Source organism: Haemorhous mexicanus, chromosome 28, assembly GCF_027477595.1.
Source record: "Haemorhous mexicanus isolate bHaeMex1 chromosome 28, bHaeMex1.pri, whole genome shotgun sequence".
NCBI lineage: Eukaryota > Metazoa > Chordata > Aves > Passeriformes > Fringillidae > Haemorhous > Haemorhous mexicanus.
In genome coordinates, this window is record NC_082368.1 from 927,007 (window position 1) to 953,685 (window position 26,679).

The following is a 26,679-nucleotide window of genomic DNA, read 5'->3' on the forward strand; positions in this document are numbered from 1 at the left end:
GGGCGCGCTCCGCTCCCACCGACACCGGCCCCAGCCGCGCCGATGAATCCTCCCTACGGCCAGAGCAGCTCCTTTCCAAGGAAAAGCTCTTTTTCGGGGAAATGACAGGGGCAGGATCATCGCAGCTACATTTTGCGTCTTGTGGTTGGTTTCTCTTGGCAGCTCAGAGCAGGGAGAAGCTGCCAGCCTGGACCTTGGGGCTTGGAGCCACCTGGAACAGTGGGAGGTGTCCCTGCCATGGCAGGGGATTGGAATTACATGGTCTTTGAGACTCTCAAATTTGTGATTTCGTGATGAATTGCGGCCCATCATCCCCTCTGTCTTTAATGCACCCCCTGGCTCCCACCTGAGTGGCTCTGCAGAATCCGTGCAGGGCTCAGGGCTCTTCCCGGGGCTCCTCCCTTGGGGATCTCACCCTGCTGGGTAGGGGGATGTGTCCTGAGATGCTCCTGGCTCTGGTGCAGCACAGGGGTGCTGTCAGTGGGGCTGAGGGAGCTGGGAAGGGGCTCAGCCTGGAGCAAAGGAGGCTCAGGGGGCCCTTGTGGCTCTGCACAACTCCTGCCAGGAGGGGACAGCCGGGGGGGTTGGGGTCTGCTCCAGGGAACAGGGACAGGAGGAGAGGGAACAGCCAGGGGAGGTTTAGATTGGAGATAATAAGGGAAAGATGATTTAGGGAAAATTTCTGGGAAAATTTCTGCATAGAAAGGGGTGTCCAGCCCTGGCAGAGCTGCCCAGGGCAGGGCTGGGGCCCCCATCCCTGGAGGGGTTTAAAAGCCCTGTGGATGTGGCACTTGGGGACAGGGGTCAGTGGTGGCCTTGGTGGTGCTGGACTTGATGGTCTCACAAGGCTTTTCCAACCTGAACAATTGCGTGATTCTCAGGGCTGTGTATTTTGGGGTCAGGTGAGTCAGGGTGGGACAGCGCCAGGCAGGCTGGAGATGCTGTGCCAGGTGTGGGATGGAAATTGCCCCCCAAACCTGCTGGTTCCAGGTGTGGGAGGGCTCAGGAGCCCCCAGGGATGGGGTTTATCCCTGACCCCACCCAGCAGATCCTGCTCTGAGCTCCACCCACAGAACTCCTGGGCTCTGCGAGCCATCCAAGGCCCTTTTGGACCTCCCCCCACATCTCCAGGGCAGCTGCACTGGTTTGTCCCCACCCTGACCCTTCCTAAGGCTGTCCTGGAGGCAGATAGCTCCTGTGTGTCGTTCTCTGGGGTCACAGCTTGCCTGGCTCCGTGCTGAGCCTCCCTAATCCCCCTGCCCCTCCTGTCCCTCCCTCCAGACTGAGGGTGGTCCCAGTGGTCCCTGAGAGCCACCAGCTGAGAGCTGGTGCCACTCCTGCTGCTGTGTCCTCTCCTGCCTGTCCCCAAGGGTGCCCACAGCCACATCTTCCCACAGAGATGTGGCTGTGGCCCCTGAAGCTGTGGGCAGTGACAGTGCCTCAGTTTACCCCAGGGACTTTTCCCTGTTTTTTGGAGGATGGAGCAGCTCCTTTTTGGATTACCAAAAACAGGAGCAGCCTGAGGGGAGGATTATCTCCTTGTAAGCCAACACCTTGCTGTGCTGGAAATACCCATCCTGAACCCTCTGATTCTGCTGCTCCCAGGTAGGATAGGCAGGGCTGGGGATCTGCTCCTTCCTCAAGTGTTGCACAGGGGCTTCTCAGAAAGCCAAAAAAAAAACAGAGAAAAGAGTCCCAGGGGCTTGCCAAGGTTGTCTCTTGTTATCAGCCCCTCTGGTCTTGCTGAGTGCTGTTTGGGAAGGCAGCCAAGCTGAGCTCTGGAGCAAGATGGAGCTGGAGAGAGGCATGTGGGATCCAGGTTTGGAACTGGGGTGAACCTCGGGCTGAGGGCCCTGCAGCACGAGCTGAGCCAGAGGGAGGAGAGAGCAGAGGCTGCTTGGGTTTCTGCACCAAAGTGGGGTTGGCAGAGCAAGGCTTGGATGGGGACAAAGAGGAGGAGGAGGAGGTGAGAAAATCATGGATGGAGCTGCTGTGCTGGGAGGAAGGCTGGGATCAGGGCACCTTCTACTCCTCTGAACCTGGATGAGAAGCAAAGCTCAGGTACCAACAATCCTCCAAGGTTTGCATTCCTGGATGATTCAACAGCTTCTGGGCTGTGTGTCCATGGGAGGGGCACTCGGAGCATCCTCCAAACAAGGGGGTCCCACCACCCAGGAGTCCTGCCCGGGCTCTCTGGGGCACGGGGAGCATGGCTGGAGCTGGCCAGGAGCCTGGCCTGAGCTGCTGTCCCTCTGCAGAACCCCCTGTGCAGTGACAACGCCTCATCCGTGTGCAGCACGGTGGATTACAAACCCCCTGCACCCGAGGAGGAGGAGGTGGCAGAAGAGGCTGAGGAGAGCAACGAGCCCGAGGAGTGTTTCACTGAAGGTGAGGGCCAGAGCAGGGCTGGAGACCCTGTGGACAGGGGAGATGGGTTTGGGGAGGGGAAAATGGGGCTGGAGGGGCCACTGCCAACCAGTTCCTGCAGCACTGCAGGGACCCCCAGGCTCCCTGAGCTCAGCCCCAAATCCTCCTGCACCACCCCAGAGATGATCCCCATGGAGCTCCCCTCACGCATCCCACTTCAACCCAGCAGGATCCCGGTCCAACTTCCACCAGGGAGGGTTTAAAATGCCAATAAAAAGCAGAATAGTGGGAACACCCTGGCCAGGAATGAGTCTAGCCCTCTGTCCCCAGGCTGTGTGAAAAGGTTCCCCTGCCTCTACGTGGACATCACCAGTGAGAAGGGGAAGATCTGGTGGAACCTCAGGAAAACCTGCTTCCTCATTGTGGAGCATGACTGGTTCGAGACCTTCATCGTCTTCATGATCCTCCTCAGCAGTGGGGCACTGGTAGGTGCCACCTTCCCCTGCCCTGAGGGCTCTGCAGCAGCTTCCCAGCTGGGGGGAGCCCAGGGAGGGTGTTCTATTTACCTCTTCGAGCCAGGTCTAATAAGCTTTAGGAGGCCTATAACACACCCAAGATAGCTCAGCTACCCTTGTAGGCATAAAAATCAGCAGAATGGCTTCTGTTGCAGTGTTGGAAACAAAAAGGTTTAATAAAAGGCAAAATAACAAACAGAAAAACCGAGCCAAGTGCCAGGCGTTCTTGCTCCTAGTAAAACACTTTACAAAAGCCATTAGTTTCTTTATTCACTTCTTCTTTTTCTAAATTGCCTAAGCAAAACCTTTTAGCTTCTGTCCAATTAGCTATCCTTAAATTTGAGGTGAAGTCCTATGAGGTGTCTTTTCACTTAATTGTAGAGAAACACTTCTAAGCTTCTTTCCTTTTAAGAAGACAAAAGATAGTTTTGTCACATCATCAACAGACAGCACACTCCTACAGGAGGGGACAGAGCCCAGGCTCTGGGCATCTCCTGTGCCAAATAATCCAGCTGTGTGCAGATGTTTGATTTAAAATCCCATTTGGCTCAGCTCTAGCATCCTCCAGGAGCCCTGGTCACCTTCCCCAGCATTCCTGGACCATCATCCACAGGCTGTGGTCCATGGCTCAAGGGGATGCCACTGCCTACAGCCCCCACTGCTGCTCTTAATGCCAGCTTTGAACAATCTGAACCATTTACTGAGCTTCCTGTGATTCCTTATTTCACCACCACCATCACCAGCTGTCAGGAGGTGCTTGACAAACAGTTCATGGTTTTTATTTTGCTGTTCAGCACCTCCATCAGTGCCTGGTGCCCCCTCTCAGAACCTGGGTGTTCTGTTAAATCAACCTAATTCATTATCAGTGCTGGCCTAGCACTCCTCCAGTGTTTGGGCTGGATTTAACCCAGGAAATACCAACTTCTTTGCAGGTTTGGAGGTGAAGAGAGAGGGAAGGAGAACAGAGGGACTGAGAGGCTTTTCAGACACGCTTTACATGTCTGCAGCTCGCTCTGAGGTGGTTTGGGGATGTCTGAGGTTGTAGCTGGTGCAAGAATTGAAAGCTGTGCTACCCCAGCTGTGCAGCACCTGGTCACCACACCCCTACTCCAAGTGCTCACTCAGCACGTGGCTGTGGCACTCCCCCCAGCTCCTCAGGGCATTTTCAAAGCTCCCAGAGCATCCCAGGGTGTGGGTTGATGTCCTGGGCTTTGAGCTGAGAAGCTGAGACACCTGGGGGCAGGATGCAGCTGGACCTTGGCTTCAGTGAAGCTCTGCTTTAGAACCAACCCCACAAAGCCAACAGGGACCTGCAAGCAGAAGCTGGAGCCCAGGTGGATCAGGTCCTCATGGACCAGCCATCCTTAGGCTCCCAGCTTCCTGAGCCCTGGAAGGCAGGGCTGGGAGGAAGGCTGGGATCAGGGGACCTTCTCTTCCTCTGAACCTGGATGAGAAGCAAAGCTCAGGTACCAACATTCCTCCAAGGTTTGCATCCCTGGATGATTCAACAGCTTCTGGGTTGAGCGTTCATGGGAGGGGGAGGCAGGGAGATGCCAGCAAGGGTGTGCTAGGTGTGCTCTGGGATGCCACAGATCCCATGGAAGGATGTGACTGTCACAGAGCTCTGTGGGGTCCCTCAGAAGGATGGGACTGTCACAGAGCTCTGTGGGGCCCCGTGGAAGGATGGGACTGTCACAGAGATCTGTGGGGTCCCGTGGAAGGATGGGACTGTCACAGAGCTCTGTGGGGTCCCGTGGAAGGATGGGACTGTCACAGAGCTCTGTGGGGTCCCGTGGAAGGATGGGACTGTCACAGAGCTCTGTGGGGTCCCGTGGAAGGATGGGACTGCCACAGAGCCCTATGCCCCTTGCAGGCTTTCGAGGACATCTACATCGAGCAGCGCAAGGTGATCCGCACCATCCTGGAATATGCAGACAAGGTGTTCTCCTACATCTTTGTCATCGAGATGCTGCTCAAGTGGGTGGCCTACGGCTTCAAGGTGTACTTCACCAATGCCTGGTGCTGGCTGGATTTCCTCATCGTGGATGTACGTGATGGGCAGGGCCAGGCCAAGGGGCTTGGAGCGTTAGGGGCTGCTGTAAATGAACCCAGATTGTATTTTAGAGGATAAAGGGGAGGCTCTGGAATGAGGGCTTATAGCATTACTTAAAATTATTTAGCATTACTTAAAATAATGGTTCTCCACAGGAGGGAACACTTCATTCCGGGTTGCAGGAACCTTTCAAACCCTTCTGGTTTACACCCAAGACAAGAACAGCCCCTGCAGTTCCACCAGGCCCAGCAGAGCTGTGAAGAGTCTCCCATTTGGGAAACTGTGACAGAGCAATCTGTGCCTCACATCAATTCCACTCTCTCGCTCAAGAGGTGTCATCCTGCCCCTGGATCCCTGGCAGTGCCCAAGGCCAGGTTGGACAGGGCTTGGAGCACCCTGGGACAGTGGAAATTGTGCCTGCTCATGGCAGGGGTGGCACTGGATGGGCTTTAAGGTCCCTTCCAACCCAAACCATTCTGGGATTCCGTGACCCTTGAGGTGTCTGGTCACCAGGGACTCCAACGACTCTATGTCCATGGCCCAGGGCTAGAGGATGACCACCAGCCTGAGGGACTGGGGAGAGAGCAAAGGGAGCTGCAGCTGTGTTTCCACCTGAGGTGCTGCTGATCACTTGAGCTGCTCCTTCCAGGTGTCCCTGGTCAGCCTGACAGCAAACTGGTTGGGATACTCCGAGCTGGGAGCCATCAAATCCCTGCGGACGCTGAGGGCTCTGCGACCCCTGCGTGCTCTGTCCCGCTTCGAGGGCATGAGGGTAAGTGTGTCCCCTGCTGGCCCTGACAGGGACATGAGAGCTCTCAGAGTCCTCTACATCACAGACATCCCAGCTGGTTTTCAGGGCCTCCAGACTGATGGGATCAATGCTAAGGTACCTTTGGTCCAGTCTGACCTCACCCAGTGCTGCTGGGGAGGGTGAGGTTGGGCATGGGAACATGAAGGTCCCATCCAGGTCCCCAAGGTCTTTTCTGTCCTTGCAGGTGGTGGTGAATGCCCTGGTGGGTGCCATCCCCTCCATCATGAATGTCCTGCTGGTCTGCCTCATCTTCTGGCTGATCTTCAGCATCATGGGGGTGAACCTGTTTGCAGGGAAGTACTACAGGTGTGTCAACACCACCACGGGGGAGCTCTTCGACATCGATGTGGTCAACAACAAGAGCGACTGCATGGCCCTACTCCACACCAATGAGGTCAGATGGGTCAATGTCAAGGTCAACTTCGACAACGTGGGCTTGGGATACCTGTCCCTGCTGCAGGTGGTACGTCACGACATCAGGTGTCACCGTCCAGGACGTGTGGAGCAGGGTGGTGGGATGAGCATCAGGGCTGATGTGGGATGGGGTTTCTTAGCTGCTTCTTAGTTCCAAAGCTGGTTTTTAATACCAAAAAAAAACCCTTAGGAAAGAAGAGAAACTCCTAGCTGAGGAAAAGGGACAGGGTAGAAGATGGGAGGGGAAGATTTCACTAGGGCGCTGCTGCAGATGGGTGCAGCAGCGCCAAGGCTGGCACTGCAGAGCAGCCCCTGCGCAGCACAGGGTGTAGGAGTCAGGAGGGGAGGCTCTGTGGTACCCCTGCATCCTTTGGAAAGTTCTGTCTGCTCCAGACGTGGGTTGTGGGGCTGTGCGTGGGGCAGGTGACAACTGCAAAAAGGACACACGTGTCCCCTGGGGCAGCCGGGTTCCACTGAACTCCCCACAGCTGGGCCAGGCAGCAAAGGGGAACTGCTCACCACAGCTTTGATAAAAATATAGATGTGGGCTCCATTATTGGGCAGGCTGGGGCTACTCCCATCAGATCCAGGGCAACTGGTGGCTGCAAAATCGGAAAACAACCCCAGCTGATGTCCCTGCTTCTAAATTCAGCTTCCTCTTCAGCCTTGTTGCTCCATCAGATTCAGGAAACAAAATGTGCAGACCTTTTGTTTAACACATCAGCAGCAAAAGGCTGTAAGAGATGCAGTGGAGACCCTGTAAAAGATTTGGTGTGGTCCCCCTACCCTGCGGGAATGGGAATTCAGCAGAAGCAGATGCAGGATATGGAAGTCAGGGCTATGGAGGTGGCACAGTTTGGGACTGGAAAGGAGCCAGCTGGCCCTGGCACAGCTCTGCCTTTGGGAAAATTGACTTTGAAGAGAGCAGAAGGCAGAAAAGAGTCAATTGCTTCTTCTATTGCTTCTTTTCCCTGCCTTGTTTGCAGTGGTGTTTTGGAAAGTCACTGGTAGCCTCAGCCCCAGAAAGGTCCATGCATATTCACCTGGGAATTTCCATATTTCTGGGATATTTTTCTCTTGGATTCAACTCCTGTTCCTCTCCTGCCATTCCCACAGAGAAGCCAGAGTGCTCTGAGCTAAACCCCAGACACACACCCATCACCTTCCCTTTCTTCCCTGCTGCAAACAACTCCAGGAAAATACATTCTCCACTGCCACAGAATCACAGAATCCTTTGTGTTGGAAAAGACTCCAAGTCTGACCATTCCTGTTCCCACAGGCAACCTTCAAAGGCTGGATGGACATAATGTATGCAGCTGTGGACTCCCGTGAGGTGAGTGACACACAGGGACACCAGCCTGACACCAGAGCTGGATTCCCCTTGGCAGACTGGGAACAGGAGCCCAGAGCTGGGGCTGGGATGGATCCTTGGCTACAGCATCATCCCTGGATCTGCCTTTTGGTGCTGCATCCCACCCATGACTTCAGCCAGGACATGAAGTCTACAGGGTGGAGAAAACCCCAGAATGTATCAGATCATGGAATGCCAGCATGGTTTGTGTTGGAAGTGGCCCTAAAGCCCATCCAGTGCCTCCTCCTGCCATGGGCAGGGACACCTTCCACTATCCCAGAGTGCTCCAAGCTCTGTCCAACCTGGCCTTGGACACCTGGGCAGCCACAACATCCCCCTGCTGAGGTACACAGCCTCAAAGAGGGCAGCCATGTGTCCCTGTGCCACCCATGTCATTGTCACCTGCAGACTGGCCCCACACTGGGCTCCCATCCCACCCCACAGCTGGGGCTGAATCTGTTCCACTCAGCTTCAGTTCCAGGGGACAAAATCCCTGTTCTGCCCCCACCGCTCCAACCTGGAGGGCTCATTCTTCTGCCTGCTGTGACATGGTGTCCTCTGGGACCCCTCCAGCTGGGAAAGCTCATCCCATCCTGGAGAAAGTGCCTGGCTTGCCTTGAGCAATCAGTGGGTTATGAGAACAGAGGAGCCAGCGTTCAGCCATGGGGTTCAATGAGTTATTAAAAAAACCCCAAATGTTTGAAGAGTGACATGCAAAGTCTCTTCCTACTGTGATCCACCCCCAAAAGTGTCCCCATAGCAGAAGGGGTTTCCTACTGTTCTCCAATGACACTGGGGGTCACCCCACACAGCTACAGGCCTGAAGGGGTGATTTTCATTACCCTTTTGTAGCACCCTTTCATCACCCTCTGAAAATCCCTCAGACCTCTGCCCCACCTGGGGCAAAACTGGTTTGGGAGAAAATCCTCCCTGCTCTGCCAAGAGCTTTCCTGAAAATGGGGAAAGCCAATGGGGTCACCTTGGGGTGTCTCTGGTCAAACACAGAGCAGGACTAAGGGATGAGGAGCACTGTCCAGGGATGTCAGGCCTGTTACCCAGCTGTGCTGGCATGACAAATTAATCCACTTTTCCTTTCCCCTCTCAGATATATTTCAGCGCTTGGAATGCTGATTATTGGGAAGAAACTCATCTGCTCATTAATATCTCTGCAAAGGACATCCTTTCCCATTCCCCAGCCCATGCTGTGGGATCAGGGGCAGCATGTCCTTGTCCCTCAGTCAGTGTCACATGGTTGTTCCTTCCTGTGGCTGCTCCCATTGAGAACACAGAGCCAAAAGCTTTGGAGCAGCCACGCCCTGACTCTGTCCAAACACAACAAGTCCTTGTCTGGGGGTTTGGGGACACCTTTTTGGGACAGGGTCAGCCTCACATTTCCCATCTCTCCTGGCCAGATTGAAGAGCAGCCACAGTACGAGATCAACCTTTACATGTACATCTACTTCGTCATCTTCATCATCTTCGGTGCCTTCTTCACCCTGAACCTCTTCATCGGCGTCATCATCGACAACTTCAACCAACAGAAGAAAAAGATGAGTATTTCCTGGCTTCTGAGGGGCTGCTCTAGGCTGGAAGGGGCCAGCACAGCAGTGGGGCAATGGAACCAGGGCCACCATGCCCAGACTAGGATGGATCCCAGGATTTTTATCCGTTAGTGGCTTCCAGCACTGGGCAAATGGCACGTGGAGCTTTGTGTCCTGGTCACAGCAGTTACAGAGGACTTAATTTATGGGTGCAGAAGGAGGAAACAAAGGAAGGCTGTGCTTTCTCTTGCCTGGGCCATCATTTTTATATTCTTTTCCCACCCTGGGATTATTTTCCCATGCACAAGGTTGAGGCTCAACTCCTTCCAAGCCAGTAGCTCAGGACTGCCAGCCTGGAGCAGGGGAGAAGGGTGCGCAGGGCCAAGCATGCTGGTGGTGCTGAGCGGCCTCTCTGCAGGACACAGAGAACACACCTTGCTCCCAGCAGGATCTCTGAGGGGCTGGAGACATTTGATGGGGAGGGACATGGTCAGACACACTGGGTGGGAAGAGAATCCCCGAGACTAACAGCGGTGATTCTCTTTATACTTTGGAGGCAAAGACATCTTCATGACGGAAGAGCAGAAGAAATACTACAACGCCATGAAGAAGCTGGGCTCCAAGAAACCCCAGAAGCCCATCCCCAGGCCAGCGGTACGTTGGGTTCATCCTCCTGGAGTGGAGCACACAGGGAACACTTCAAGCCACTTAGCTGTCCCAAAGGGAACAAAAAGTGTCCAGGGAAGACCACTTGCCCCATTGGTACTCTTCTGACAGGACTTGACCAAGAGCTGGGCCTTCAGAAGAGGCTGACATCAGGCCACCTCAGTTGGGTCTGCCCTTTAGCCCTTGGTCTGCTGGCAAGGGCAATGATGGGGTTTGTTTTGCAGGAATTTGGTTTTTTCCTAGTTCAGCTCCCAGCCTTCTCTGGAAGGGAGCTGGGCTCAGGGAAAGCTCAGCTTTCAAACCCCCCAGAAGGGACCCTGGTCCAGCCAAAACATTCTCAGTTGTGATTTAGGTTTTGTAGCCCTGCACAAGGGAGTTCCTTCCCATGTGTTTATTTGTGCCCTGTGGGTGTAATTAGCAAGTGGCTGTGCCCTGTGCTCACTCCTCCTGGCTGTGGCATTCCCAGGTGTGCTCCATCCTGAAAGGTGCTGGGAATCCTCCCCCTGTAACTTTTGGGGCTGTGAGAGCCTTGCTGGCCACGGCCCTGAGGTTTCCCACACTTGTAAATATGGTTCCTTCTTCTCTTTCTGTTGTGCTTTTGTTTTGCTGTGTCTGTCCTGTGTTCCCACCTCTTCTCTGGTGCTCCATCATCGCCCTTGTGTCCCTCACTGCAGAACAAAGTCCAAGGGAAGGTGTTTGACTTCGTTACCAAGCAAGTGTTTGACATCACCATCATGATCCTGATTTGCCTGAACATGGTGACCATGATGGTGGAAACAGATGACCAGAGTGAGCTCAAAACCTCTGTCCTCTACAAGATAAACCTGGTCTTCATCGTCATCTTCACCGGCGAGTGCGTGCTCAAGATGTTCGCCCTGCGCCACTACTTCTTCACTGTGGGCTGGAACATCTTCGACTTCGTGGTGGTTATCCTCTCCATCCTAGGTGAGTCCTGCTGCTCCCACCAGTCCCTTAGGGATCCCACAGGACAATGAAGACTGGAAGTGGTCTCACCAATCCACACCCACCGGACTGTCACCGGACCCTGTTTGCACCCATCCTTTGAGCAGGGCCAAGCCAGAAGGAACCTGGGACATGACAGATGTGAGGCCACTCCAGGCCACCAGGGTGGGTGAGGGGCTGGGGATATCTCTGTTCCTCCTTTATCGCTGTAACAGGCCCCTGGCCAGGTAATGATTAGTATAGACTCTATTATGCACAGAAGGTTGATTAATAATAATCTTTATTAAGAAACTTATCATTCTTATAGATAGTTACGATACAGTTGGACTTAATTGGTCCTCTAATTCAAACACCATCACCATTGGCTAATTAAGAAACCCCCCTTTGGTAAACAAATCTCCATAACATATTCCATATGTTCACAATACCAGGTGCAGCAAGTTAAGATAAGAATTGTTTCTTATTCTTTTCTCTGATCTTTTCATAGCCTTTTCCCAGAACCATGCCTGGGAAAGTTGTGTTTCTCTCTGTGGCCAGAGAGCTGCTGCCACACTCCTTGGTGTTATCTTTCTCTGAAACAGAGCAACCAGACTTTAACCCTTGGGTCTGTGCTCAGAGGTTATTTTTTAATGTTTTCCCTGTCACTGCAGGGAAAACCCATCGGGTGGCCTCACCTCCCTGTGTCTGCCCAGGTGGAGCCGAGCAGCTCCCCTTCACCTCCCATCGATGGCACAGCAAACTCATCTGCCCTTCATCCCTCCACAGGTATTGTCCTCTCAGACATCATTGAGAAGTACTTTGTGTCCCCCACCCTCTTCAGGGTGATCCGGCTGGCGAGGATCGGCCGCGTGCTGCGGCTGATCCGAGGAGCCAAAGGCATCCGGACGCTCCTCTTTGCCCTGATGATGTCCCTGCCTGCCCTGTTCAACATCGGCCTCCTGCTCTTCCTCGTCATGTTCATCTACTCCATCTTCGGCATGTCCAACTTCGCCTACGTCAAGAAGGAGTCAGGGATTGATGACATCTTCAACTTCGAAACCTTCGGGAACAGCATCATCTGCCTCTTCCAGATCACCACATCAGCAGGGTGGGATGGGCTCCTCAACCCTATCCTCAACAGTGGCCCCCCGGACTGTGACCCCGAGCTGGAGAACCCCGGGAGTTCTGTGAAAGGAGACTGTGGGAACCCCGCCATCGGCATCTTCTTCTTCTGCAGCTACATCATCATCTCCTTCCTCATCGTGGTGAACATGTACATCGCCATCATCCTGGAGAACTTCAGCGTGGCCACGGAGGAGAGCAGCGAACCCCTCTGCGAAGACGATTTTGAAATGTTTTATGAAACTTGGGAGAAGTTTGACCCAGACGCCACCCAGTTCATTGCCTACAGCACCTTGTCTGACTTTGTGGACACCTTGCAGGAGCCACTCAGAGTTCCCAAGCCCAACAAGATCAAACTCATCACCATGGATCTACCAATGGTTGTTGGGGACAAAATCCACTGTCTAGACATTCTCTTTGCCCTGACTAAGGAAGTGCTGGGAGACTCGGGAGAGATGGATGCCCTGAAGGCCACCATGGAGGAGAAGTTCATGGCTGCCAACCCCTCGAAGGTTTCCTATGAACCCATCACCACCACCCTGAAGAGGAAACACGAGGAGGTGTGTGCTACCAGGATCCAGAGGGCGTTCCGGAGGTACCTCCTGAGGCGCTCGGTGAAGCAGGCGTCCTACATGTACAGGCACAGCCAGGACGCGCTGGGGGAGGACGCACCCGAGAAGGAAGGGCTGATCGCCACTAAAATGCAGGAGATCTATGGGAACTCTGGGACAGATGTGGAGACAGCCCCTGCCCTGGGCCTCAAGCCCATTCCCAGCTCAGAGACGCCCCAGGATGCTCCTGAGGAAGCACAGGCTTGGGATAAGGAACACGTGGTGAAAGAGTCACTGGTGTAACACAAGGAGGTTCCACCTCTGGCCTAGCCTGAAGAGACTTCATTTGTATCTCCTGTTCAAAGCTCTTCCATGCACAGATCTCTAGATCTTAGATATTGAGCTAATTTCAGACATTTCAAGCAACCACCTTGAATTTCAAAGCAGGATCTCCTCCTGATCCTGGGTTTTACAGCCCACCGCACCTGCAAAGAGTTAAATTCTTTTTCTTATGAGAACTCAAATGTGAAATCTGTTGTCAGTGAAAGAGAAACAAGTTAGTTTTGAAATCATCTCATCATAGTAACGATGGTTTTCAGGAGTGAACAGAAGAGTATGGTTGTCCTTTCACTTAAAGTAATTATTTATTAATATTATTTCACAATTAAGAGATTTTCCTGTATTTTATTCTTCCAGAGTGCAGCCAAGCAACCAGTAAAGATAAGCCAAGTGAAATAATATTAAGAATAATTACGGAAAACAGAAGGTTTTGTGAACAAAAATCTCCAAAGTCTTAAAGTAGCACCTTTCTTTTGAACCTCTGAATAAGCTTGATAATTATTTTTTGTTACATACAAGAGAAAGTGCAATTATGTCTTAAAAATTGGTTTGCAAAGCCAAAGCAAAGCATCTGCAGATTTGTTCTCAGGGTTAAATATCAGGTTTTCTAGGTCTCTCAATATGCATTGAAAGCAGAAATCATTCAGGTCTCTGTAGGATGAATGTAAACACTATTTATAGTCACTATTTTTACTCTGTTTTCCCATTTCCATCCAGGTTTAGTGGCAGGAAAGCAATGGGCAAAGGTAGGATTTGGAACATGTCCTCCAAGAATCTCCAGTCCCTGGGACAAAGCTTTCCAGGGTATTTTTCTAGCCTTGTTGCAAGAGGAACCATCCCATTGGAGTGCTCTTGGTTGGCTTTCCAAGTGTCCTCTTCATCAGTGTTATTAATGAGATGCACCCCAGGGACAGGAGCAGATGTTTGAACAATCCTTTCCACGAGCTGCCTTAGGGGTGCCCTAAATCCCATCCAAACCCCAGGTGGCTGCACAGAATAAACGATCCCACTGGCGTGTGAATCCCAAAATCCTCAGGCAGAGCATCCTTCCCCAGGCTGGGGCTGCAGAGAGGCCCTGGTGGCATGTTCTGGTTGGGCCAGGCAGGTCCTCACTAGGAAACCTCCAGGCAGAGAAGTGTTTTCCCAGGGGGAAAAGGGATTTGCTGTTCTTCACACAGGTGAGCAAAAGGAAAATAAATCAAGGAAATGGCCTGAGCACAGCTATGGCTGCCCCTGGATCCCTGGCAGTGCCCAAGGCCAGGTTGGACAGGGCTTGGAGTACCCTGGGATAGTGGAAGTTGTCCCTGCCCCTGGCAGGGGGTGGCACTGGATGAGCTTTGAGGTGCTTCCAGCCCAAACCATCCTGTGATTCTGTAAAAAATGGTCAAAAGGCTCCGAGTTCGCCTCTGACCACCTTCTGCCTTCAAAAGGGAAAAAAACCCCTCTTGAGATCAAAAAAAAAACCCAAAACCATGAACCAAAACCTCTTCCAGTTCAAACAAGGCTGCTCCTGAAGCCAAAGGCTCTGATTTTTTGTACTCTGATGATTCTCTTCTCTTCCTGGGCTGCTTCGGGCACTGCCATCCCAGGTACCCCACGGCCAGGCTGGCCAGGGGCGGTGCTGATCTTGGCTTGGACCCACGAGCTGCCAGCCAGGTGGCAGAGCCGGGGACACTCGGCTTGTCCCGCGGCCGTGTGCCCTCATTTCCGTGCCGACGCTCCCTGCAGCAGGAGCCCGAGCTGCCGTGGCCGGCGTTTCCATGGGAAACATCCCTGGCACGGCAGCCCCCGCCCGCACCGCGGTTCACAATCGATGCTGCTTCTACGTTTGTGTCGTCGGGGATGGGGAAATGCCCCAGAGCAGGGTTTGTGCGAGCTAAAGCCGTTTTTCTTTGTACATTTCTTACAATAAACAACTGTAAATGATCTGTTTTTGCGGTTCCAAGTGTGTTGGGGCGTCTTGGGGGAGGAATGTTTTCCTGTGCTGGGGAGGGGTGAACACCCCTTCCCTTGGCTCCCTGTGCTCGGCCAACCTCAGCAGGACCTGGGGGTCTCATCCAGCACAGGAGCCCCCATGGCTGTCCCCTGGGACCTCCAGCCCAGCTCCCAGAGCTTCTGCTCCTGATCCCATTCCTTAGAGCCCTCGGTGCTCGCCGATACTGGGAGCCACAGGAGACGCTGCTGCGGGCTCCACCAGGGACAGAGGAGGGTTTGGAGGAGGTTCAATCCCCGCGTTGCCCCACACAGGCTCCAACCATCCAGGTGGGAGCAGGTGAGCATCACCGGGAGAGGACAGGGCTGGGCGAAGGAGGTTCTGCGTCAGCGAGGAGGATTCGCCCCGGGCCTCGCTGACGTCCCCGGGGCCAGGGCTCGGCTCGGCCGCTGCCGCTGCCGCTGGAACAGCTCGTCGCAGAGCTGGCGTAAGCCGGGCAGAGCCGCCTGTGCCGCCGGCGGGGGCTGCAGGCCGGGCACACCCGGCTGGGCACGGTGAAACCCAAACCTGGTGAACAGGGAGGGCTGGGGAAGGTGGGGAAGGTGCGGCTGCCGGCAGCGGCTCTGCTCTGGGAGCCGTGCAGCCAGTGTGGCCCAGGGGAAGAGGTGTAGGGACATGGGACCCTCCCCGTGGTTCCGCTACACCCCTGCCGTGCTTGCTGCGAGCACAGGGGTCTCCGGGGGAGATTGAGCCCCTCAGGGCTTTTCAAGGGTGCGAGGGAGCCCTCGGGCAGCACAGGGGCTGATTTGGTCACTGTCAAAGCAAACCTCCTTCAGTTTGTGCCCCACTCCTGCTTTTACCTCCCAGGGCTCTCCCAGGCACCTCCAGCAGCTCAGCTTTCACCTGCAGCCCCAGAACCCCATAAAAACCCCTCCAGTTCCTGCCAAGCACGTGAGCAACCCTTTACTCTTGCCCTGCTGGTATATCAGGGCCAGGCTCTGCTCTTTCACCCAGACCCAGGGGTGACAGCAGCAGGGACTTGGCAGCACTGTCCCATATACAGAACCAGGAGAAGGCACCTCTCCCATCATCATGCCCTCATGGAGCCACTTTTTCTCTGGAAAACTTTATTTCTCTTGCTTCCTGTCTCTTTGCATGCAAAGTCAGGCTGGGGTTGGTACCCAGCACCCATCAGATGCTCAGAACTGGCAAAACTCCTCCCAGCCTGCAGAAGATGAAGGTTTGGGGAGGCCCCGGGCAGTGGCACCAGGCTCTGGGGACCAACAGGACTGGCAGAAGTACCCAAAGGTGTTTGTCACTGGAGTTACAGTTCAGTGCTCACCCAACGAGCAACAACGGGGGGGGCAGAGCCTGGGGGAAACTGCTCCTGCAGCAGAGCTCACCTTGGGGCCTCGCTGTGCTTCCCTGGGACCTGGCTGTCCCAAAGGTCCCATGAGAAGGATCTTGGAAGTGGAGAAGGGGTGGACATGGCTGGTACCTAAGTGACTCCTTGTTTTGACCATTTCAGCATCTCATCTTCTTCCTGGAAGTGCTCAAAAAAACGTGGAAGTGGCACTTGAGGACATGGGTTAGTGGTGGTCGTGTTGCTGCTGAGCTGATGATCCTAAAGGTCTTTTCAAACCACAATGATTTTGTGACTGACTCATGCTTCTATGATTTTAGATTTCTGGATTCCCTGGGATGCAGGGATGGGAGCTGAGGGACCCATCCCACTGCATCCCACAACAAGCAACCCCACAAACATTCCCTATTCTTATCCCATTCCTGCTGCAGCTCTTGGCTTCTGGGCCACCATCAATCCCTGCCCATCCCCTTCAGGGCCAAACACCCTGAGGGGATCTGTGGAGCTGGGGGGAAGCCCTGGGGGGTCACCCACTCCTGTCCTGTCCCCAGACATGTGGCCAGGCAGCACCCATCCCATTCCCTGGGCACATCCCGTGCTCAGCCAGGTTTGGCACCTCCTGCTTTGCAGAAGGGCTCATCCCCAGCTCTGCTGCAGGGCCAGTCCTGGCCAGGCAATATTGGCACCACAGGGAGCCAACAGGGGACAGCAGGGTGGACAGTGTCCAGTGTCACCCACTCCTGTCCTGTCCCCAGACATGTGGCCAGGCAGCACCCATCCCATTCCCTGGGCACATCCCGTGCTCAGCCAGGTTTGGCACCTCCTGCTTTGCAGAAGGGCTCATCCCCAGCTCTGCTGCAGGGCCAGTCCTGGCCAGGCAATATTGGCACCACAGGGAGCCAACAGGGGACAGCAGGGTGGACAGTGTCCAGGGACACAGAGATGACAGTGCCAAGGGACACAGAGATGGACAATGCCCAGGGACAGGAAGGTGGATGAAGCCCAGGGACACGGAGATGGACAATGCCAAGGGACACAGAGATGGACAGTGCCCAGGGACAGGAAGATGGGTGAAGCCAGGGACAGGAGGGTGGACAATGGCCAGGGACAGGAGGATGCACAATGCCCAGGGACAGGAAGGTGGACAATGCCCAGGGACACAGAGAGGGGCAATGCCCAGGGACAAGAAGAGGGAGAATGGCCAGGGACAGGAGGATTGACAATGGCCAGGGACAGGAAGGTGGACAATGACCAGGGACAGGAGGATGCACACTGCCAAGGGACATGGAGAGGGACAATGCCTGGTGCCAGGAGGGTGGATGAAGCCCAGGGACCCGGGGCTCACAGGCACGGCCGCCCCAGTGTCTGCGCCGCATTCAAAACCAGCCCCGAGGGAAAGTCCCAGGTGGGGAAGATTTACATGAGCAGGAAAGGGGCTGTGCAGAGCAGTAGCTTTGCCATTTTTAGGTACTGGGGCCAGGGTGGTAGAGCAGCCGCTGTTTCTGCAGAAGCACAGGTTGGATGTTTTCCTGCCCTGGGCACTGAAGTATGGCTGGTCTAGGCACGAGGGTCTGGCTGCTCCCAGTGACGCTCTGGCTGCTGCCTCTGCTCACAGGTAGGCATCAAATGGGGTCTGCACTTCAGAGCAAGGGGCCAGGACACTGGCCTGGGCTGTGTCCCCTGCTCAGGGCCTTCCCCCAGCTCTGCCTCTCAGTGCAATAATTTGAACCTTTGTGCTGGTCTCTCTCAGTCCTGCACTGTGCTGGGAGCCTCCAAGGGAGCCCAGGAGGGCACGCAGGGCTCAGAGCCCAGTGCCTGCCTGGGGTTTGGGTTTTGCTTCCCTAGGGGTGTGCAGACAGGACACTTTCTGGGCCAGGCAGGTGGCTTTGGCTGAGTGGGTGCAGAGCCAGCCAGGCTGGGGGCTGCAGGTGGCAAGAAAGAAGGGTCGTTGAGGTTTATTAACCATTTATTACTCTCAGAGGCCTGGGGATGGGGCTGGCACATCCCCAAGGCTGTGGCCTCTGCTCTGGGGGGTTCAGTGCCCAGGAGCAGAGGAGAAACGGGAGGAAAAAGGCTTTTTGGAAGATCTGTGGAGTCTGTGTGAACATCCCTGTTCCCCTCAGAGAAGCGTCAGCAAAAGCCAGGACATGGCTCCCGCCCCCTTCCAGCTCCTTTTGCCCTGGCGCAGGGACAGCTGCAAGAACCTGCAGCAGATCCCACCCTCAGAGGGAAATGTGTGCCCATGGGACAAAGGGCATTTAAAGAGGTCCTCTGGTGGCCACTCAAGCCCAGCATGGATTCAAGGCTGCAGGGTTTGAACGTGGCTCTCATGATGATTTTGGGGAAGGACAGGGGAAGTTCAGCCCTCCTGTGGCTGCAGTGGAGCTCCAGACTCAGAGGGGTGTGAGGGCTCTCAGGTGAGGGACCAGCCTGGTCTTTCATTAGAAATTCAACAGAACCTGGGGAGTAAAGTCTTGCCTGGTGGCACCGCAGGTGACAGGGACACAGCCAGTGCCCAGCCAGGACAAAGGGCATCTCTCAGCCTGGAACAAAATGGAATGGGGCAGGAAGGGAGGATTTGCCTGCAGAGGTGTTAGTGCTGAACAGGGCAATAGGGACCTGGGAGGGGGTCTGGGGCAATAAGAGGAGCTCCTGCCCAAGCCAGGAGGTCCCTGCAGGCCGGGAGTCTGCAGGAGAGTGGCACAGAGCTTAGGCTGGGGAACTGAACCTTTCTTCTTCTTTTTCTGTTCCTTCTTCTCCTTCTGGGGATGAGGAGGTTTGCAGCTGCCCTGCGGGGAGGTGCTGCAGCCCCACCTCCGTGCCAGCTCCTCCACAGGGTTTGGTGAATCTCCATAGAGAGGAGGGAACTGGGCACTCAAGCGGGGCAGTAAACAGGGCTGGGACTTCCTGCCCAGCTGCACAAGAGGAACCAGCCCAGAGGCACTGGAGCTGTGGGCAGGGCACCCGTGGGTGCTGGGGGGGTCCCCACCTCCCCCTGCTTCCTGCACTGCAGGTCCCACAGCACCAACCCTTGTCCCAGGGGGATGTGTGGCCATGGGATCTGGAAACACCCCTGGCCAGCACAGGGCTCTGAGCCCAGGAAATCCCAGCAGAAAAGGGTTTCTGGCTGGTTCAGGGAGTAAAAATGCAGAGCTGGGATTATCTGGAGCCTTCCCAAGAGGCACCAGCCTCAGGGACATTATAGACAGCAGATTTCACTGGGGTTTCAACCAGAAAACAACCTGGAAAACTTTCAGGAGACAGGATGGAAATCAAATCTGAGCTGCCCAGGTCCTCTGAGCAGGAGGCAGTTGTTGTCCTGTTGTTGCTCCATCCCCTATGGAGTGGGCAGGAAGGGCCAGGGCACATGCATCCCTCTGGGGACATCCTGGTGGGCTCCTGGCCACGATTTCAGACCCTTCTCCTGTCTTGCAGGTGGGACCCCAGGTGACAAGAACAGCACTGGGAACAGCACAGGTACCCCCAGACCTGCTGGGCTCCTCCCCTCCGTGTGTACCCAGGGTCCCTCTGTCCCACAGACATGCTGTCCCACCCCCCCCCATAGGCTTTTCCCCCCCAAAGGCCATTCCCAGGCTGTGACATCCCCCATGGCTCATCCCCAGTCCTGCTCCTTCCTCTCCCTCTGTAAGGCCGTGTCTGCTTTGTCTTTCCTGAGCACCCACAGGTTTTCCCTCTGCATTTGCTGCATAGCCAAGTCTGGGACCAGCACTGGCCTTGTGCCACTGTGCTTGTGCCACTGTCCTTGGCCATTCCCACCCATGGGGCCCTAAGGGTGACTTCTGAACCCAAACAGGCTCCTAAAGTCACCACTCTGGGACTAAACACGGCCAAAAAAATACAAAATAAAGCAAAAGGCAAAAAAATGTGGAAGCAAAAGAGAAACCAGCTGGGATTCCACAGGCTGTAATTTTGGATCTGGTATTAACTCAATGTGCACAGAGAGGGGTGGGAGCAGGACAGAAGTCTTGGAGCAAAGGTATTCCCACAGAAAATTGGAGTTCCCATTATGATGCCTTGTGAAGGTTGACCTAGAACAGAGACTAGACAGAGATGAAGGATGCAGGTAGGTATTTATTGGAAGGCCTCGAGGCATGCACCTTGGGCAGCACAAGAGCCCAGCCAGGGCTACAGCCCAGGTGAACCAAAATGGTCACAAAATGCCCCACTGGTCACAGGGTCTCTCACTTTCATAAGTTTTGGTCCATTTGCACATTGGAGTTAATTGTCCAGTTACAGCTCCAGCCCATGCAGCCCCATCCTTCTCGTTTTTCTCTCTCCAGCCCACATTGTTTGTGCTCTTGGGCCTGAGATTTGGATTAATTGTCCAGTTACAGCTCCAGCCCATGCAGCCCCATCCTTCTCATTTTTCTCTCTCCAGCCCACATTGTTTGTGCTCTTGGGCCTGAGATTTGGATCATTTGTCCTTGGTCCCCAGCTAGAGAAGGAATTGTTTTGTCTCCCTAATCTGTGCAGAGAGCTCACCATCCCCTCATATGAAGCCCAGACCCACACATTAAAGCAGCACAGAACCTGAAAAATAGAAAAGCTAAAACCTGAAGCATCAATTAAAAGCAAACTTCCACCAAAAAGCCTCAGATCTCATAGAATCACAGAATATCCTGATTGGAAAGCACCCCCAAGGATAATCCAGCCCAACCCCTAGCCCTGCCCAGTCACCCCAACAATCCCACCCTGGGCATCCCTGGCAGCACTGTCCAAACCCTCCTGGAGCTCTGGCAGCCTCGGGGCTGGGACCATTCCCTGGGGAGCCTGGGATGAGAATAATTCCCCAAAACCAAGCTGGATGCTCAAAAGCAGCATGAAAACAGGAAGCTCTTTGTTTGGGAGGTGCTGGGGGGCTCTCATGGCAGTGGCTGCAGTGACAGCCTTGTCCCCTGCAGATGGCAGGTGTCCCCCGGTGCACCAGAATGTGCGGTACGTGGCTGTCAAGAAGAACATGCCCATCTACTTCATGTGCTACTCCCAGGAGCCCCAGGTCATGCAGTGGTACAAGACAGCAGAGGACAGGGAGGACCTCTCTGTGCTGGATCAGAACACAGCCAGCTACCACATCGAGAGGACAAACACCTCCATCAACCTGACCCTCCTCAGGACCAGCTCCGTGGACAGCGGGATCTACGTGTGTGACAGGAAGGGCCTGGTGCAGAAGGAGAAGCTGCATTCGTGTGGGACAGAGCTCCGGGTCATGGGTGGGTGGCAGCTTCCCGTCCTGCACCCCAAGAGATGCTTTTTCTCCTCCTCTCCCATTTCCCCCTCCGTGTGAACCCCCCATGGTGCTCCCACACCTCCTCCCCTCCCTGTGCTGGTGGGACCCTCTCTGACCCAGCTGTGGGTGCTCTGTGGCAACCCAGAGGTTCCACTCCTCACTGCCAGCCCCAAGGAGCAGGACAACCTCCCTGGGTCTGCCCTGGCATAGCCTTCCTGAAAAAATCAGGGACATGTTCCTCTAATAAATCAGATTTGTCCTGCTCCTGGTGACTGGTGTCCCATCCCAGAGCTGGTCCCTGATGCCAACCTTGGGGGCAGCTGCAGTGCTCTGGTCTCTCCCAATGCAGAGGACAGGTCACTCTTGTCCCCACATCCCCCCTTGGTGACACATTCTGGCCTTGGAGAGCTCATCCCTCCCCTGCAGCCTGGCACAGAGGTGATCTGGGCTCTCCCTGTGCTGCTGCTCCCAGGTACCAGCAGCATCAAGCAGTTCCAGAACAGGAACACACTGAAAGACGCCATCATCATCATCCAGTCCATCCTGCTCGTCATCTTCATCAGCATCCCCATCCTCCTCTTCCTAGATAAGGCAAGTGACAGTGCCTCCAGCAGAGGGGATGTCCCCAGCTGAGCTCACAGCAGTGTCCTGCAGTGCATCCCAGGCAGGCCAGTCCTGGCTGTGGGATGGGTTTGGGGTTGTGGGTGGGAACGTGGATATGGGAAATGGGAACATACCCATCTCAACTGCTGTGTGGGGACTCCATGGATGTGCCTGTGGAAATGGTGGGATCTGGCCTGGGGGACAAAGGCTGGGGACAGGGGATCCTGGTGGGTGCTGACCCCAACCTGTGACTCTCCATAGGGTGAAGACAAGAAGAGCCCAGAGGAGGACCACACCTATGAGGTAATTAATGACAGCAGGATGTCCCTAACATCACCTGAGCCTTCACACAGGGGGTTGTGCCCCTGCTGGGTGTCTGCTGGGGGTCACCTTGTAGCCCCTTCCTTGGGAGGAGGATCAGGGCACCTTCATCCCAAATTACACATCAGCTGTGCTGAGCTGCCCCAGGAAGCACCCAGGGCACATCCAACATCCACCCTGTCCATCCTCTGTCCCTGTCAGAAGCTGCTCCAGGCTCAGGAGGAGCAGCCTGGGAGGATCCCTAGGGGATGTCCCAAGAGATGTGCCATGGCTGGAGCCTCCTGTCATGCTCCTCCCTCCTTGTCATTGTTGCAGGGGCTGGAGGTGGAGCAGATGGCCACCTACGAGGACATCACTCCTTTCCGGGACGTGAAGGCCAAGTGGACAGTGGGGGAGCACCCAGGTGAAGAGTGAGGGGTCCTGTGCCCCCTGCCAGGCCCTGCCAGCGCCCTGCCAGCCCCCGTGGGGACAGATCCTCTGGAGCACGGCTCTGCCTGTATCCCGTGCAGCCAACACCTGCACAGCCAGGGATGGGAGCCTGCTGCCCTGGGTGCTCACATGTCCGGGCTGTGTCCCCGAGGCTGCCCTACCCCACTATCACTGTCCCCACCCTGCTGACTGACCCCTAAAGCCTCTGTAGAAATTAGGAGCCACCTGTGATCCCCCAGCAGTGAACTGGTCACACAGCCCAGGCACTGAGCTCCAGCCTGGTCAGTGCCAAGGAACGACTAGGAATGAGGGCTCTGCTCCAGCCCCACCACCCCAGGAAGGACAGGACCAGGTACTGCAAGGACACTGCCAACAGCACTGTGGGACTGTTGTGAGAAGTGAATTTCGGCCACTCTTCAACTGCCAAAGCTGTGGCTGTATCCACAGGCCCAGCTGGCAGAGGTCTGAGGTGCAGCATCCCCCAAAAGCACCTCCTTTTCTCCAAAGACTATGGAAGAGATGGACAGAAAGGTCTCACCCCAAGGCTTGCTGCTCCCCAAGCAAGAACTGGCCCCTGTCACAGGGTTGTCCCCATGGTGAATGACATGTGTGACCTCAGATAATCTGGGAAAATTATAAATTGTGGGACACAAACCTCCAACTGCTTTTGAAGTCTTAATAAAGGTAATGGGTGAATCCTCAACCTGCTCCATCCTGCTGTGCCCATTCCAGGGGTGTCCCATATCCCTGGTGCTGATTTCCTGGGAATAATGAGCAGCTTTTTGGGTCCAGCGTAGCTAGAAACCAAACTTCACCTTTTCAAACTTCACCCAGAGGGCAGGCAGGGATGGAAAAACAAAAGAAGATGTGAGGCTACCCATGGAGACCTTAACAGTGCCAAAACATCAGCTTGGGATGGGACAAATCACCAGGATCCAGAGCAGGAGAACAGGACCAGGAGCTCCACTCTCACCTAGATCTGGGCTTGAAGGAGAAGCTAAAAAACATCTGGAGATTGGGTTTGTCATTAAATTATCTTGGCATGGCAGCAACAGCTGAGTGTGGTGGGCTCAGGGCCAGCTGGGCACCCAAACCAGGGCTGGGGGGGCACAGTGGGCATGGGGGCTTGGCTGGACAAGGGTGACAAGGACATTGTGGCTCAAACTGTCCCCTCTCAGAGAGCCCAAGGCATCTGTGTCCTGGGGTCTCACAACATTTTGGGATCCAAGCAGCTCCTGAAACTGTTCGACACCCCCAAAACAGCCTGAGAAGGGTAACATTCTAAGCAAAAAAGGCTTTTCAGAAGTAACCAGATGGTTCTTTACCAATAAAGCAACTCCATAGAAAACTGGAATTCAATTTAAACAGCACTAAAACCAGCATTTTGGAATTGATTTATACTAGTTAAATAAAACTACCCCAAATTAGTTCTGCCACATATATATATATAAGTTATTTAAACATATTTTACTTATAAAATTGGATAATTAAAAAAAGGAACATTCACAGGGAGAGAAAAGAACTGGCTGTTCATGGTTTCCATGTTTGCCAAGATTTTAGGACTAGCAGAGCTCATCCCTCCATTCCTTGTTTTCAGTTTCCAAATGCAAGATAGAAGTTTTTTATGGCCTTCCCAGCTCCAGATTCCTCAGATCTGTGTAAACAACTCACTCAAGTGACTGAACAGAATAATAGAAAAAAATAAAGAAAATTTGCTGTTTGCACCTAGTGAAGAACTACTTGTGTCAAAAGCAGGTTTTGTGACTCCAGTACTGCTCTGCTGCTCCCTCACCCCAGGGCTTTGATGTCCTTTAAAATGGCAGAAGTAAATAAATATTTCTGTAATGCTGTTGGTTTATTTGAAATACTTGGAGTAGTTTCTAAGGAGCCAGGAGATGGGGGTTCATTTCATTCTATATTGAGAGTGGTCTGTGTTTAAAACACATTTAATGTTAATAAATGTATCAGTCTATACAGTCCAGGCTCTGTATTTTGTCCTGGTTTCTGTCATTGAATCATGGAATCACACAGGCTGGCAAACCCCTCTAGGATCATTGTGTCCCCCACCACTGCCAAGGCCACCACTAGCCCCTGTCCCCCAGTGCCACATCCACACACCTTTTAAATCCTTCCAGAGATGGGGACTCTACCACTGCCAGGACTGGACAACCCATCCAGTAAAGGAATGTTCCCTAATATCCAATCTAAACCTCCCTTGGCACAACTTGAGGCTGTTTCCTCTTGTCCTTGGGAGAAGAGACCAACCCCACCTGGCTACAACCTCCTTCCAGATAATAGTAGGAAGGGAAATGCCCTGTTTTCCATCGGGATGCTAAGGCAGACAGGCGGGGTTGCCTGGGGAGCTGAACCTGGGGGTTCAGCCTCATCTTTTCACGGAGTTCAGTGAAACCCAGCAGTTCCAGCTCTGGCAAATAATCCCCATAAACCTGAAATGGAATTTCTCCTTGGAGCAGTGAGTTAGGAGAGATAATCTCCTCACACCCCGAAAATTCTGCAGAGCTGGGCTGAGGCTCAGCAGCATCTCCTCGGTCAGGATTCCCCGGGCTGGGGATCACCAGGACCCCGGGAGCACAGCCAGGAAAAGCTTTTTCACTTGTTTAAAACCTCAGGGAAAGGTGGGTGGACACAGAGCCATCCTGAAAAGAATGGAGGGATTTTTTCTTTTCCGAGGAATGTGGAAATCATGGAGTGTGACGCTGCTTTAGATGGGATGCTGTGGTTTGGGAATGCAGGAATTACAGAGCCAGAAATTGGCCCGGCTGAGGTTTGGGAGCCGCTTATGCAACCGCGGCTCTGCACGGCCCGGAGCTCGTCATGCGCCGCTTCTGCTTCATTTACTGCGAGACAGCGCCGGGGACAAAGGCAGCCCCGGGGAACCTGGCCCGGCTCAGCCCGACCCCTCCGTGCTGAACCATGTGGGTTTAGCACGGCTCTGACCCAGAGCTGAGCAGGACGCGGGAGCTGCAGTGACACAGCGGCTTCATCCATGGCTGGGCTGGGCTGAGCCCTGACGGATTTAAACACTAGTTGGAGTAGAAAACATAAAAACACGCCCAGATGTTGCCGCTGTGGGGTGACGGGACACCTGATAGCGGCAGAACCCGCTGTTCCCTGTGCTGCCGGGGCTGACATTTCCCTGACACCACCGCGTCTCCAGCAGCAACACCCGGGGGCTTCTCGGAACAGCCCTGCTCTCCCTCATGTTTATCGAGCAGCTCTCCTCTCTCCACTCCCGCAGCTCCAGCGGCTCCGGGGTGATGCTGCTGCTTGGAAACTAGAGCGACACACAGCAAACAGGGCGAGCCAAATCACCTCTGGACACAGGACATCCCCTGAACACCAGACAAAGGCTAAACCACTCTGGTTTGGGGCAATGGGGGCTTTATGTGGAGTAAAAGTCCTTTAAATCCCCCCTGGAGCTGCCCATCCCAGGTTCTGTCTTGTTTTCCTCAAAAGCAGGGGTGGGTCGGCTGTGTCCTCTCTTCTTCAAAGCCAGGCTGGACGGGGCTTGGATCAGCCTGGGAGAGAGGAAGGCGCCCCTGCCCAGGGCAGGGGCGGCACTGGATGGGCTTTAAGGTCCCTTCCAACCCAAACCACTCCACGATTCTCTGATTCCCTTCTCCATCCCTCCTATCTCCTTTCCCCATCATTCCTCTCCTTAATCCCACAGTATTTCACGTTTGCATCTCAGGCAGGAGCAGGAAGATGCTCATGACCAGGTTTTCCCACAGCCTTGTCCAGGTGAGGATCAGAGAAAGCTCCCAGAGCCCTGGATTTGCAGTGAGCAGGTTGGAATCCAAACCAGCACCAGGGCAGGACAGCTCCTTGTCTCCCCTGTGACAAACCAGCTGAACTTTTGACATTTTGGGAAAAATTGGAAGCAATTCCTAGGCAGAAATAGGATTCATCTGACAACATCCAGCCAGCTCTATCCCCACAAACAATAAAGAGTAAAACATCACAGAATTATAAATCCTTTAGGTTGGAAAAGCTTTCCAAGATCATCAGTCCAACCATTCCTCCAGCACCACCAAGGCCACCACTAACCCCTGTCCCCAAGTGCCACATTCACACAGCTTTAAATCCCTC

The 26,679-nt window shown here is 54.3% G+C and overlaps 2 protein-coding genes across 4 annotated transcripts in view; both read left to right on the forward strand.

Annotated features, from left to right (window-relative positions):
- SCN4A (sodium voltage-gated channel alpha subunit 4) overlaps nucleotides 1-14,598 on the forward strand; it is a 45,686-nt gene extending 31,088 nt beyond the window's left edge. For both annotated transcript variants that reach the window (XM_059869418.1, XM_059869417.1), the window contains 10 exons: nucleotides 2,259-2,388; nucleotides 2,698-2,852; nucleotides 4,756-4,929; nucleotides 5,585-5,707; nucleotides 5,931-6,209; nucleotides 7,440-7,493; nucleotides 8,924-9,061; nucleotides 9,602-9,706; nucleotides 10,393-10,663; nucleotides 11,447-14,598. In XM_059869418.1, the coding sequence (XP_059725401.1) occupies nucleotides 2,259-2,388; nucleotides 2,698-2,852; nucleotides 4,756-4,929; nucleotides 5,585-5,707; nucleotides 5,931-6,209; nucleotides 7,440-7,493; nucleotides 8,924-9,061; nucleotides 9,602-9,706; nucleotides 10,393-10,663; nucleotides 11,447-12,636 (2,619 nt within the window). In that variant the 3' untranslated portion in view covers nucleotides 12,637-14,598. The remainder of the gene's footprint in view (nucleotides 1-2,258; nucleotides 2,389-2,697; nucleotides 2,853-4,755; nucleotides 4,930-5,584; nucleotides 5,708-5,930; nucleotides 6,210-7,439; nucleotides 7,494-8,923; nucleotides 9,062-9,601; nucleotides 9,707-10,392; nucleotides 10,664-11,446) is intronic.
- Nucleotides 14,599-17,430: 2,832 nt separating this feature from the next.
- CD79B (CD79b molecule) lies at nucleotides 17,431-23,272 on the forward strand. Of its 2 annotated transcripts, XM_059869461.1 has the most exons (6): nucleotides 17,431-17,583; nucleotides 19,404-19,445; nucleotides 20,891-21,199; nucleotides 21,689-21,807; nucleotides 22,081-22,122; nucleotides 22,456-23,272. In XM_059869461.1, the coding sequence occupies exons 1-6, from the start codon at nucleotides 17,517-17,519 to the stop codon at nucleotides 22,552-22,554; spliced, it is 678 nt and encodes a 225-aa protein (XP_059725444.1). In that variant the 5' UTR covers nucleotides 17,431-17,516; the 3' UTR covers nucleotides 22,555-23,272. The 2 variants fall into 2 exon arrangements, with proteins under 2 accessions (XP_059725444.1, XP_059725445.1); XM_059869462.1 differs by lacking the exon at nucleotides 19,404-19,445.
- The last annotated feature ends 3,407 nt before the right edge of the window (nucleotides 23,273-26,679 follow it).